The 13,902-nt window shown below is 40.4% G+C and overlaps 2 protein-coding genes across 4 annotated transcripts; both read right to left on the minus strand.

Annotated features, from left to right (window-relative positions):
- Positions 1-3: 3 nt before the first annotated feature.
- LOC139620775 (protein disulfide isomerase CRELD1) lies at positions 4-6,232 on the minus strand. The gene is made up of 11 exons (XM_071476629.1): positions 5,505-6,232; positions 4,064-4,184; positions 3,908-3,990; positions 3,626-3,736; positions 2,867-2,958; positions 2,461-2,640; positions 2,266-2,361; positions 2,082-2,165; positions 1,712-1,807; positions 1,476-1,616; positions 4-1,383 (listed from the first exon to the last, which is right to left on the minus strand). Exons 2-11 carry the CDS (start codon positions 4,178-4,180, stop codon positions 1,163-1,165), a joined length of 1,221 nt encoding a protein of 406 aa, XP_071332730.1. The 5' UTR covers positions 4,181-4,184; positions 5,505-6,232; the 3' UTR covers positions 4-1,162.
- Positions 6,233-6,348: 116 nt separating this feature from the next.
- LOC139620773 (interleukin-17 receptor C) lies at positions 6,349-13,557 on the minus strand. Of its 3 annotated transcripts, none has more exons than XM_071476626.1 (16): positions 13,132-13,557; positions 12,300-12,327; positions 12,062-12,196; positions 11,753-11,878; positions 11,506-11,621; positions 10,858-10,978; positions 10,729-10,770; positions 10,362-10,495; positions 10,189-10,251; positions 10,028-10,085; positions 9,708-9,934; positions 9,148-9,195; positions 8,927-8,978; positions 8,598-8,693; positions 8,479-8,517; positions 6,349-7,845 (listed from the first exon to the last, which is right to left on the minus strand). In XM_071476626.1, exons 1-16 carry the CDS (start codon positions 13,255-13,257, stop codon positions 7,034-7,036), a joined length of 2,223 nt encoding a protein of 740 aa, XP_071332727.1. In that variant the 5' UTR covers positions 13,258-13,557; the 3' UTR covers positions 6,349-7,033. The 3 variants fall into 3 exon arrangements, with proteins under 3 accessions (XP_071332727.1, XP_071332726.1, XP_071332728.1); XM_071476625.1 differs by having other exon boundaries at positions 11,491-11,621; positions 13,132-13,554; XM_071476627.1 differs by lacking the exon at positions 8,479-8,517 and having other exon boundaries at positions 11,491-11,621.
- Positions 13,558-13,902: the final 345 nt, after the last annotated feature.

Here is a 13,902-nt window from a genome sequence, read left to right on the forward strand (position 1 = left end):
GAGGAGTGATAAACTTTTATTGTAAAGCAAACATCTGAACAATTACTCTGTGGATGACCTCCCACCATAGGAAAACCAAAGACAAGTAGATGGACGGATAAGAACTGATGCTTCAGTGGCCTTTCAACATGATGCTACTATACCTGCTAGAATTACAATTAAATAGATTTTAAAATAGATTAAAAAATGCATTGAAAATACACACAAAAAATGCACAGAGGAAATGTCAAGAGCAAAATATAATGAACATGTTCCCAATAAATATTGCTTTCAAAATAAATTAAAGGCAACCGAAAATGGCTTGCATCATTGAGTAAAGAGCTGGTATTTACCAAAGCACATTCCTTAAAACACTCATGAAGTGGTCAGTAGCAGTAATGTTGGTGATCCAGCAGCTGTCAAAAGTCAGTCTTCCATGCCAAAGTAAGACAAATTAAGAGATGCAGTGTAGTACCTTTCACTTTAATTCCTATTATCATGCAGTATTACGAAAAAGAATCATTCAGGAAGTAAGAAGATAAAAAGTTCTGTGAACATAAATAACCAGCAGTTATTTCAATGAGCTTTCTCTTTGGGCTGATTTGGAAAAAACCTTGAAATTGATCTCATCTCATCTAATCCCATGTCCCTAGCAAAAAAGCTTAAATGTTGCAGTAACCTGGCACGGTCAAAACCAACATACCATTCAAATTATGGGAAAAGCTCTTTTTCACAGCATTGACATGGTGAAAAAACAATGGACATGATGACTGGAGGTTTTGATTGTGTGGAAGAAAACGACATCATTTCTCGAGCAACATCGAGGCCAGATGGAACATCCAAATGCATAATAGATTTCAACAATCAGTAGTGGTCTTCATGTCACCCTTGTTCCCAACAAAGTTGAGGCAGGGGTTTAAGTTCCTTTATATCAGTGCAGTGTATCCTTGTTACTTCCTCTTCAAGATTTACGGCTCCATAGCCTTAAAGTTCTTTCTTTTTCCTGCATTATCCTATTCATAATGATATATGAACCCAAGCCCTTTCAAGTAACTCCCCAAACCAGAATAAATCCCTGAAAGACAAGCATTGTAGGGATAGTTTCCTGCCCCAGTCGAGTCTTTATTCACTTATACTGGCTGGTATTTCAAGGTCCTTTTACTAAATCGTGGCTACAGACAGTCTAGCGTCCCTTCAGGAATCCATCCAGCATGTAGTCTCCCTTTTCTGTCAACCAGTATCCAGCCATAGCAGCCACACCTCCAATGAAAATGGCTGTGAAAACCATGTCACCCTTAGCCGCGAGTGTAGCTAGGGCACAGATTACAACACCAAAGAACATCTGCTGCAATACAAGGACTTCATCATCTGTCATGTCATCAAACAGTCCCTTCTCTGGGTCAGCTGAGGAGGTATGGGAAAAGAAAATTAAGCAACAGATCTGAGAAGATGTCAACACTATATGTTTTTGTGTATTTACTTCTACAACTACTTACCAGGAGGCTTATTCTCAACACAAATGCTGTCTCTTCTGATGAATCCATCAGCACAGTCACAGTGGAAGGAGCCCTCCTCATTGATACAGGCCTCATTGAGTCCAGGGCATGCTATTGCACGTTCACTACATTCATCTATATCTGTGCAAGGAAGCAAAGAAAAACTGTTTAAGGACATCAGGAGAATGTAGAGACGTAAATGGGATACACATTTAGGAGCTAAGTAGTATGCTTACCAAGACACTTGGCTCCTTTCAATCTGTAGCCACGTGCACATTTCTTACAGCGGGCAGGACCACTACCCATGCACCCCACACATGCCTGGTCACAGCCTGGACATGGCAAAATCACAGTGGTCAACACTACATATAGGATTGGGCATTAAGTGCTATATTGACAACTGTTTTTGTTACAATTTGTCCTACAGTGAAAAATGTTCTTATAAAAAACCTAATGAAGTTTTCACAAACCACTCAACTTTAACTGCAATGATTTGGGTTTTAGACAGTTGTTCATATATATATATATACATTTTAAATTATGAAAGGTATTTTAATTGACTTAAACTTTAAGTAACTTAGACAGCAGCTACACAGGAGAGCCTACCTCTGCATTCATAAGATCCATCTGTGTTGTGACAGTACGTGTTGGAAGGACAACGAGCTAGCTCTGTACCACACTCATCAATGTCTAAGAGACAAACAAACAAAGGCAGTCAGACAACACATATCCAACAAACTGGCACAAAGTCGATGATATGTTGCTACGTGAGCTCTGACGCCACACTCACCCACACACTTGTGGTCATGTAGGATCCAGCCGGGTTTGCAGTCGAGGCATTTGTAGTCCTGTGGCCCTGAGCATTTCTTACATGAGTGGTAGCAAGCTACAAAGGAGGGGAGACATGAGACAGTCAATTCTAGATGACCTCAAACAGAATTTAATACATGTAGAGGGTTCAAACAGTTGTCTGAATCTGAGGCACCTGCACAGGCTCCTGTGCTGTCATTGGAGCTTTTCTCTCTGTAGTAGCCATCAGCACAGCTCTGGCACAGATGGCCCGAGTATCCAGGATCACAGACACACTCTCCATCTCCCAGGCGAGTCCCCTCCCCCTCACAGCGGCCCAGACCTCCACACACACCACCAGGGCCTGATGGACACTCTGTATAGGATGAGCATGTCATTAGTGGTACTCTGGAAACTGGAGCTTTGAAACAGCATGATTCTAATTACAATCATTTGATCTTACATCTTGATGAAATCTAAATCATTCATCACATGGGACAACAATGGATAAATTAGGTCTGGCATGGTAAGATTTCACTATACTGATATCAGACAGGGGTAACAGCTTTCAGCTTTTGCTTATTGCTATATGTTTTTCACACCTTTGCAATCAGGTCCAAAGTGTCCAGGTGGACAACAGAGTCTCAGCTCCTCTATGCACAGCCACTCAAACAGGTCTGGTGCCTCCTGCTGCCTACAGAACACAAACATCATGTCAGTCATGGAGGCGCATAGTAATACAGCTTAACAAAATGTTAATTAATAATTACACACACAGCTGGTGCCAACCCTGTGTCAATATAAAAAATAAAATGTGGGATTACAGCTTGTCCAAATTTAAGACATTCCCGTAACGTTGATAACTTTATATTTTGATTTATATTCCTCAAAATATTCAAATTTTTTGTTGGGGGTATGGAAATTGCACCTAAATCAGATTGAACTATTATTTATAAAAGTTTATTTTCTACTACATGATGCACACTAGCCTGGTTTTTCAGCTGTTCAAATAGGACTGGTGTTGTGCCCATTGACGGCTGTTTCTGCCAACTGCAGAAACTGTCGGCCAATCAAAGCTTTGTGGGCTGGATTAAAAATATTAACATCATCTTTGCACATGGCTTAATAGTTACCTAGCAACAACCACGAAAAACAGACAGAGACAAAAATGGCGACAGGTGTAAAAAAAAAATACACCACCACCACAGCTTCTGTGTTGACTGAAAGTGAAATCAGCAAGACAGACATCACTTGCTACATCAGCCAACATTGTCACACAATGTCAGGACGAGTAAAAGAACTAAAACAAAATGGCAATTCAGTCTGATTGTCAGGCTACACACACACACACACACATTTACCTGTGGAACCACCATGTCTCCACTTGGTCTTCTATCTGCTCCAGCAGTTGGTTACATTCAAAATCTGTTTTCTCGCAAGCAGTTTCTACTATCTCTAGGAGCCGAGTCTCACTACAACGAGAAGCCAACAATTACGAGATGCAATACAGAGGTTAAAAAACAGAACGGATGCTGCCCCCCCCCTCCCCTCTCCTGAACCCATCCACAAAAAATGGTGAGTAGGTTAATAAATGAGTAAGTCTTTAATATCAAGAATAACTGAAGTATAAGTGTAACTCTTACCTGCGTGCATACTTAGCCAGCTTCTCTTCCTCCCAGGCAGTGTTACCACCCCCAAAGTTCTTGTTGGCTGTTCTCTCCAAGCCCTAAAAAGAGGGACATTTCAGGACTCCAAATATACGTGCATTAACTGATGGTTCACTGAGGTAATTGCGCTACCTTAATGAAACTTTCAGTGAGTTTTCGGCAGGTCTGGCATGGTGCCGTCTGGACTCTCACCACGGAGAGCTCTGAGAGAAGCACCAGAGCAGGTAAGAACGGCTGGGCCCACCACATGATCCTTCAGACACACACAAAACCAATTTGTATGGCAAATAAAAAACAGATTGATGTTAAATAGTTTTCAGTCATTATTACAGCACGTATCATCAAACACACCTATACACTAAAATGGTGACACTTTAAGTCCTTCTATTTAGAATTTATATGTACGATACAAACATTTAGTAAATTATTTGTAACTCATTATAATGTATTTTAATGTACATGTTTATTAATATAGGTTCATGGTTACTTTATTGTCATTTGCATGTTTCCACATGAAACGAAATTTGTCCTCAGGACCAGCGCGTAATAATAATAATAAAGAATAGTATACAGTAGTAATATGCAGTAGTCAATAAATTAGACCTTCTCTTATATAGACATATATATATTATTACAACTACGTTTTACTTAATTGTTATTCATTATCTGTTTATACAGCCGCCTCTACTTAAAGGTGCCCACAGCAGGAGTTACACTTGTTAACAAATACATTAATAAACAAGCAGCCTCTATCTGCTTACAACTAAATTGCAGTGTGTTTTGTAAACCATTCAATTTAACATTTAAATCCTGCTTAGGAATGCTAAATAGGGGGATTTAAAATGAAGTGTTGCCCAGAAAGATGTTACCAACTGTATGTGTCTTTAGAAACTCTGACATAATTTCCAATTTACTGTAATACAACCCTGTAGTTGTGTAATACGCACTAGCGATATTTGTTTCATATTTTTAAGCTTACAATGATCCGTGTCAGTGGTGATTAATTAACTCTATGGTATTCTTTAAGATGTCGTTTTTGTAGTCATACTGCATTGCATTAGCTATAATGCAGCCCTGTTGTTTTGTCTACCATCTCAAATGTCAGTGGTATTATTATTATTAATTCATAAAGATTAAAGTCATCTTCATAATTCGGGTGAAATTTAAACCGACCCCACTGCACATAACTAAATTCAATCTTCACTTGGTTCAGTTACGGGGCTCCAGATATTTTTACATTCATTCAGACTTGTTGGAAAAGCTTCAAAACACGTATCTTAGCCTGGTTAGGATGCTCCAGTTTCATCGTTAGCTTAGCTAGCTCAGCATCAGCACCACACAAAATTAGCCAACTAGCAGCCGGCTAAGGACGAGAGCTAGCTGCTAGCCAAAGCTAACGTTATATCATTTCATCACACGTTAGTCTTAAATGCTATTGAACTCAACGGCATTGTCCTCCTAAGATATTTCACCATGGTTTTAATAAAGAGTATTCAACGTTAAATATCTACAAAGTGGTCTTCACTCTCACATTAGCAAGCCGAACTGTTTTTATTGGCTGTTCTGATCTTACCTTATTGCAAAACCACCACGTCCGCTGCACCACCGATGATTGTCTGATTCCCTGCTGGTTCATACAATAAAGAAGGAGTTTCATATTTTGGACAGCCGGTTTTAAAGCTTCAAGTTTGCCATTTTAGTTGGCAACCAAAAGCAGCGGTCAGCCAGCCGGATGACTAGCAAGCTAACGCTGGCAGTGCTCACACAGGGTCATGCAGCGCAGGGATGAATGAATGAATGAGGAGCTTCCAGTTGGTTCTCTGCTCTCCATGCAGCTGCCACACAGAATATGGCACCGCCCAAACCCGCTGGGATTTAATTTATCAACCAATCAGTCAGCGCTACACTACACACAGACCGACTGTGTGTCAGCGATGTCAGTGAATACAGGAGCAGTATGTCTGACAAGCCATTCAAACAACAAATAATGTCGCAGCTCTTAAACGGTAAAGTTTACGGTAGCCCTGAGGTGCAAAGCGCATCAGTAATGTACAAGACACATTCACAAAAAAGGTAAACACAGGGGGAAAAAAACATACCAGAAAAAAACAACAACCAAAACCCAAAACAATACATTTTAAAACTCATTAGCAAACACAATAATATTTCAGACAACATATTTCAATAAAACTAAAACACATTATTAAAAACATACATACAAAACAAACATATATATGTGTGTGTGTGTGTGTGTGTGTATCAGAAGCATTTAAATACATTTTAAAGCTATTATGTAAACATTTTGAGAAATATTTGCTATGAGCTGGCTGCGCTGAGCTGTAATTTGATGGCATCCTCTATTTGTGCAGAATAGGAATTGACACTTGATTTGTAGTCATAACAGAGCATAACAAGACTCAAGAAACATTCTTTATTCAATCCTCAATCCACAAAACAGTGAAGACAAAACATAGTATAAAATGGATTCACCCTGCCCACAAAGCAAACGAATATACTCACGTAAACAGGTGATAGCTTATTTTTGTTCAAAGTTTTTTCTTCATGTGTCTCAGAGCTTTTATATTCAATACACGTGCTTGCAGAATGTCAAATACTAGTAAATAAACACACATTTATGACTGGAAAACAGCTGCAGGGTCGGGACCAACCGTGAAGCAATTTGCTTCACTGAGATTCTCTTTTTGTGTTGTTGTGTAATTTTGGTCGTCTACTAAGCCATGCTGGTTTTGAAATACTCTCACCACAGACCACTTTGTAGCTAATCTGTGTCATGCTTGTCCTTGAATTTTCTTTTTGAAGTAATGTGAGGTTTTAACGTTGTGTTTTAATTTCTCTGGAGCAAATAAAATAAAAGCAATAACTAAAAACGGGCTACTGTTTCCGCTGGCAAACACATGAAACACTTCACCCCTTTTTCGGCAGCTACTAGACCCCAGATGTTTAGACTAGCAAATGCAAAAGCAGAAAACAGATATTGATTTTTATGAGCATCTCCCAGAGTATCACTTCATGTTCTTCCCAGTCATTACTGGCTGCTCATTTGAAAACTGAAGCTTGGTCATGGGTCATCCTCTCCTGCTGTCAGACCCATTCCATTTCATTGACCTTGCAGGTTATGTCAGGGCTTGAGCGAGGCGTAATTAGACATGGCTGCAACGGCACCATTTCCCCAGAGTCCTCCTCTCCTACCCCAACACAGCTTTGGGACACCCCTGCAAGGCGTAACACAGTTGTCCCTGCTGTGAACCCTGACAGCCCTCTTGCCAGAGCTCGGGATGCTACCCTGAGCCCCCCTGCCCTCTTCCGTCTGGCTGATGCAGAGGCCATTTGCCGTGCCCCAGCCAGTTCAGTCAGAAAACCCAGGCTCTGGGAGGGGAGGCTGTAGACATGAAGGCCGCGGAAAAGTTCTGGCAGCGGCCGGAAACCACCTGGAGGCTCAGGTGGAAGTGATTCAAACTGTACCAACATAAACCGCTCACCCGCGCGGCCCTGTAAATAGTCTGCTAGGATGCAGCTCAACGAAGCACTGAAGACATCTACACAGGGAGATGAAGCAGGGTAGCTTCTTCCTGCCTCTTCTTCACCTCTGTCTCTTCTCCTCTCCATGGGAGTGTTTCTCTCCCAGCTCTTCGCTCCCCATTCTTCAGCCCTTATCCAGGTGGCCTGGGTTAGGACTAGCACCACTTTGCCCCCCTGCCTTTTCAATTGGTCCAGTCTTGAATGGAGCCAGGGCACGGGGCCCAGTACACTGAGCTCAGCCTGGCTCCACAGGTCTAGAGACACACTGAAGCCCAGGGCCTGGAGGGATGAGCCCAGGTGACACATCAGCTCTGGCAAAGCGTGGTTGTCATTAGGGGGGTACAGCAACACCACGTGACCACCACCCACTGCGCCTGAAACAGAAGAAGATTAAAGTTTTAAGGATTGGTTTGACATTTTAAGAAATATACTTGTTTGCTTTCTGGTAGAGAGTTAGATGAAAAGATTGATACCATGCTCACACCTGTCTGTTATATACACAGCTACAGTTAGGAGATGGTTATCCTAGCTTAGCATAAAAACTAGAAACAGCAGTAAACAGCAGTATTGCATCTGTCAAATAGTTACAAAATCCACCCAGCAGCACCTCTAAAGCTCACTAATCTGCATGTTATATCTCGTTTCTTTAATCCTTACAAAAACCAAAGTGTAAAAACCCACGATTTCCTATTTTATGTGGGATTTGTGCACCAGGAGCAATAACCTTCAGTCTCCACTGCTTGCCTGGTAACTATCAAACTATTCCTTTGAGAATATTCAAAATATGAGATAAGATAAGAGGAGATGATTTTTCTGATTACTGCAGAGAGGAATGAGCCACAACATCTGACAGTGGCAGAAGTGAGAAGACACAGTACGTCATTCAAGGAATACTACACAAGAACATTAATATTCATACATCTCTACAAATGTATGAATTCAGTCATGAAGATGTAATGTAAAACAGTGTTTGCCCAGTTTGAAATGGATGTCAGGCTCGCACATACCTTTAACATCATCTTCCTTCAACCATCTCCACACGTAGCCTTAAAGTAAAATGGAGCAAACATTGAGGTCTTTTGTTAAGGTGCTATTAATATTTAATTACCAACAAATAGATACTGACCTTTCAGGACCCCTTGTACAAAATAAGCTGCTAGTACGGCCAAACATATCAGCAGAAATCCGATAAGGAGTGGCAGGCTCCACCTCCAACGAGATGCTGGAAAAATAAATCAATTATGAAGCACAAAAGTCTTTTGTACTGTAAAACAAGATAAAGAAGTTTCACAGGCACTGATAATGGTTTTAAACATTGCCAAGTGTACAGTGCAAAGCACCAAGGTCTAATTACTTATTTGCCAAATAACAATGAAAAAAATATTTGTTTTAGCTGGCAAGAGTTAAACATTAGACCCATTTAATCTGGGTTTGGACAATAATTAGTAGTCTTACTTGCAAATAGACAGTGGGGCTCTAAGTATGACTCCATCCCATGTATCTTTATCTAAAAATTAGTAAAAGAGTTAATGTTAGTACAGTGTGTAACCTCATGATGTGTGTGATGAAAATTATTTACAGTATACAGCAGGGTCCACTGTATGTACTGCACAATATACTGTGCTGTATGTATAATATTATATTTCATATGTTTTGGGTATTAAGCCATTTATCACCTGAACACAAAGCAGAGGATGTGATGACACATTGAACTCTCCTGTTTTCTGAAAAGTGAATAAAGAATCAAATTAATTAAAAAATTAAAAAGAAGAAAAAGAAGAGATGATTCATTGTTAATCATGATATGTCAAAAAATGAGTTCACGCTGAATCATTAAAACTGATATGCATAATAAATAAATGCATGAGTGCTTGCTAAATGTAACATCACAATCGACTTGCAGAAGAGTAACATTGGCTTAAAATAGATGATTCGTGAAATGATTGAAGATCATTTGGTCTGCTTTATTTATTCATTTATTTACTTATCTTATTTTCATAAAGTTTTACTTTAAAAATTTTTCTTTGTTGTTTTTAATGAGGTTGCAATTCATAAACGTAACTGCCTCTCTCAAATCTCCATATGACTGTAACATAACTTTGAGACAAAAAGAAAGGTGGCCAAATGTTCCCTGACTACCCTTATAAGGCAAGTCTGAAATAACAGTAAAAATTTCACAATGCACCGAAATCCACTACCTGTCTGCATGGCAGGAAATCACTCTTAAAATGTTTACCCAGTGTCCATTGCGTGTTGCACTCCATCCTGCATGGCTGTGCAGTCTCTGTCTGGAGCCCGTCACCTCGGCACACTGGCCCCCTGCCATGTCTTTCTTGCACAGCCACACCTCTGCCTCCAGTCTGCAGGGGGCAGTCACATTCCAGCTCAGCCCTGTGCCACCCTCCCTCATCTGAAACTCCTCCACGGACACAGAGACGCTGTGCTGCATTCTTTCAAGTGCATCTGGAAAAAAAACAGAACATTGCCATGATATCTATTTCATTTACCATGCAGATTTATTTTGATCTGAGGTAGACCTTGGTGAGCTCCCTTTACCTTGTTGGTTCTTGAAAGGACAGAATTCTCTTCGCAGTGCCTTTCCCTTCCACCACACCTGGAAACAAAAGTTTTTATTTATATTATTATCTTACTTATTTCATTATTTTGATCAAAAGTGTCTATTATCTATTGTCTATTAAAATTGATACGTCAGCTACCTGGAAGCACAGGCATGGGGCGACAAAGTTTGACGAGATGATCAGTTCTCTCTTGTCTTTGGGCTGCAAAGTTTAAAAAAGGTTACACAGATATAAACAGACACCATCAATCTTGATATTAGATTGACAGACTGATATGAATACATTGTCTGGATAATTAAGCACTGACTGACCCAAGCAAGAATCTCTCCAGGCATTTCATTCCTCATCATCTGGCACATGAGATCGTCTTGTGTGGCATTAGTGCTTTCCAGCTGGAGGACGACCACATTTCTCTTGTGATCAGTCTCAGCTCGGAGCCTGGGAGCTGAGATAGAGACAAATTAATCATCATAACTCAGAAACGAGCTGTACAGGTGCCAGTCTACAAAACTGTGCTGGCACTCCCTTGGGCATGCTCATCAGAGTGTACACCATGCATACCAAACTAGATAAACAGATAAACCACAGACGGAAGCAAAGGATACCAAACTGTTTTATAAGATATTACCTTAAAACATGTGATCACAAAGAATCTTTGTGGTCTTACATTACTCTTACCATCACAGTCCTTTACAGTCCCCTCTAGGTTCATGGAGCAAACTGAAAAAAACAGGGGGAGGTCGATGTTCAATGAGATTACTCTGCACTACAGTGTGTCCGTGCTTACATCACAACACTCAACCTCACCTTCTTCTAAGGATGGGATTGTGACATTTTGGATGTTGTATGTTCCCTTTGAATGTGCGTAGACCTGGACCACAACAGGACTGCCAAACATCACTTTCTCTGTCAACAGCAGCTGCATTTGCTGGAAACAAGTACATTTGTAAACTGAAACTTTGAATCACTCAGTGAAGATAAACATTCTAAAAAAAACAGTGGTGTTCAGGAAACTGGTCTTTGAGCAATTAATTAAATAGGAATGCAGCACAATGGGAGACCAGCAGCGGTTGGAGAAAATATTTAAATCCTCTACACAAGTAAAATCTTTATCTGGGCTCAGTTTGTTGGTTTAATCTTAACAAGGTGTTGTATTTTATAAGCTTATCGTGTTCTGTTTTTAAAAAAAATCTTAATCATAAAATAACTCAAAAATATATATTTATTGGATAAATACAGTGCAGTAAAAAAGTACAATATTTCCCCCTTAAATGTAGTGGAGATCAGGCATAAAATAACATAAAATGTAACTAATCAAGGAAAATACCTCACAGTTCCTCAACTTTTGACTCATGCACAGTTCTTGAGTCAATCTATTTAGTTATTTCCACCACTTAGCAAAAACAGAAACAACAACTGCATGAGGTTATTCCTTCACACCTGCCTAGTATTAACCTCCTCATGTGTGGGCTGTTGAGAAGCTTGGACAAAACTGGAGTGGCTCAGTTTAAACTGGAGTGTCCTCCAAATTTCAATGGCACCCGGGGAGCTGAGACCTACTTTCACCAAAACTGTAACACAACAAATAGAGAAGAAGAAAACTGTGTTATTAGTTTAGAAAAAAAAACTATGAAAATGTAATGAATGACTGTGACTGAGTGTGATGCCGTGTGTGTTTTGGGTTGAGCTCATGGTTTTATACCTCTTGGTTCAGGGGGAACAATCTGACCACTTTCCTCTGCCATTTGATTCATACCAAGCAACTCCTCTTCATCAGTAAGTTCACCAGACTCCTCAAAAACCTCCTTTGTATTATCCACCTCTGCAACTACATGTGCAATGCAGTCACAGTCAGTACACATGACAAGCTTTATGTACCCTGCACGATGTTTTAGGTTGACAACAGCTGACTAGATGACAAGCTGAACAGGAATAAGGATGCAGAAAATGGCTACTCAAGACAATAACAATGCATTTACTGTGATGGCAGTAAGATTTATGATAAGGTCACCTTCGACTGTGATGATGACTTGCAGACAAGGTTCACAGAGTTGTGTGGCTGGACAGCACAGTATCACTTTAAGCTGCATATGCGTCACATCCACCATATCATTTGGATCGGGCAGGACAGCAGGGTACGGAGAGACTATGGAAAGATATGTGTTTCTGCTTTAGACAAGCTGTGGGCTTATTCTAATACGAGGTCATTGCCATAGTATGATATGCACTCATGTTGATCATGCTGTTACCTGAGCTCATGTGGCAGTCAGTCAAACCCTAAAGTAAACAAGATGTGAACAAGATGAGAACTGAGCGAGTCCACTCACCCATAATGAAACTAATCTCTTGAAAACCCACAAATGTCAACAATTGTGAAGGAGGTGTCAAAAACAAAAACAAAACAAATAATTCAAAATTACCCTAATGAAGGTGGGATTTTTTATAGGGTAGAGTATTTGGTATTATGATGTTGTTTTCAATGGATTTTCCTCTCATAATTACCCCGCAAAATTCAGACAAAACTCAAGCTACGACCAACCCTTGCTGGAAATGGAGCAGGGGAATAAAGTGTCATGCCGAGACACAATAGTAAATAAGTAATGCCCATTAAACTCTGATCTCTCCCTGCTTGTGTTGTGTCCCCTAATCCAGCCCAAAACCCAAAGCCTGCACACTACACTTAGTCATTACGCATGTACCCCATGGTTAAATCAACTATACTATATCAACCTAAGCAATAATAAAGAAAGCTGGTAATGAACCTCACATTATTTATAAAGAAAAAGTAGCTCAACTAAATTACAATCTATAACTTATCTTTTATTTGGCTGCTGTCTTGTATCATAAGGGTTATTGATTGATTTAATAGATGATGGTCTTGCAAATTACCTAATAAAAAACAAAAAAACCAAACAAACAAAAAAAAGGTCTGTCTATTATAATAAGTGGTTAGAAAACCCACTATCAAGTACATAACACATAAATACATAACACAGAGATATCACATAAGTCGGTGTGGTACAGTCTGGTTCCATAGTGACATTATTAAGAAAACTAAGGATTAACATGGTGACTTGTTACCTCGCTACAGGTGAGTTCAGGTGCGCCCTGGTCAATCATCTCCAGTGCGCACACAAACAGCCAGGGGCGCAGCGGGAACAGCAGTAAGAACAGGACGTGTGGCCCCCGGGGGAGCGGGGGAGCCATGTCCTGGAGAGTGTCCCGCGGATAAACCACGCTCCTCAGATCCACACAGAGGGAAGCCCGTCAGCCTTGGGTCCGACCAGCCGCGCAGCATGACAGTCCCCAGTCCCTCCGAGCGAGTCCCTCTGTGCCTGGTATTTCCGCCTGGTATTTCTTTCTGCGCGTCCTTGCCAACGGTTGACAGCTCGGGAGTTGGGCGTGTCCAGATGGGATGAAGGAAACTTGTGGCAACTTTCTGCTTGGTTGGTGAATGATTCGGTGCATGAAATACACTGTTACAAGTGCGACCTGACTGGTTGTTGTGTAGTGTTGTTTGAAGGCATGCATGACTCAGATTGTTGTAAAGCGAAAAGGTGAAAAATCTAAATGTTCATTTTGAGCCCATCAGATAAGGTCAACTATTTTCTAGGTTACCTCACATAGTCTACAACAATGATTACAATGACAAGGCCCCATGGCAATGCACAAGAACACTATTGAACCAACTTTTTTTCCCATGGTCATCATAGTCATTTATTTCTTTTACGCTTTGAACTCTTACAATAGGTGAGAAAGTATTCAGTGTTGCTCAACTGCACATGGCTTTCAAAACACGCATCATTTGGTGTTGCAGGAAATTCAACCTGTGACCATTTAGCTACAGAGTTG

The sequence above is a fragment of the Trachinotus anak genome, unplaced genomic scaffold, assembly GCF_046630095.1.
Source record: "Trachinotus anak isolate AG129_WGS33_773 ecotype Australia unplaced genomic scaffold, CSIRO_AGI_Tana_v1 ptg000004l, whole genome shotgun sequence".
NCBI lineage: Eukaryota > Metazoa > Chordata > Actinopteri > Carangiformes > Carangidae > Trachinotus > Trachinotus anak.

Bases quoted from the DNA above. Each gene is read 5' to 3' on its own strand.
- LOC139620775 (XM_071476629.1), bottom strand. From the start codon at position 4,180: ATGTGGTGGGCCCAGCCGTTCTTACCTGCTCTGGTGCTTCTCTCAGAG. The intron at 2,166-2,265 runs GTGAGTGTGGCG...TTTGTCTCTTAG, and splicing joins ACATGACCACAAGTGTGTGG to ACATTGATGAGTGTGGTACA. The intron at 1,384-1,475 runs GTAAGTAGTTGT...ATACCTCCTCAG, and splicing joins TGTTGAGAATAAGCCTCCTG to CTGACCCAGAGAAGGGACTG.
- LOC139620773 (XM_071476625.1), bottom strand. From the start codon at position 13,257: ATGGCTCCCCCGCTCCCCCGGGGGCCACACGTCCTGTTCTTACTGCTG. The intron at 10,252-10,361 runs GTCAGTCAGTGC...TAAACTTTGCAG, and splicing joins CTGGAGAGATTCTTGCTTGG to CCCAAAGACAAGAGAGAACT. The intron at 9,935-10,027 runs GTAAAGGGAGCT...TTTTTTTTCCAG, and splicing joins TCCTTTCAAGAACCAACAAG to ATGCACTTGAAAGAATGCAG.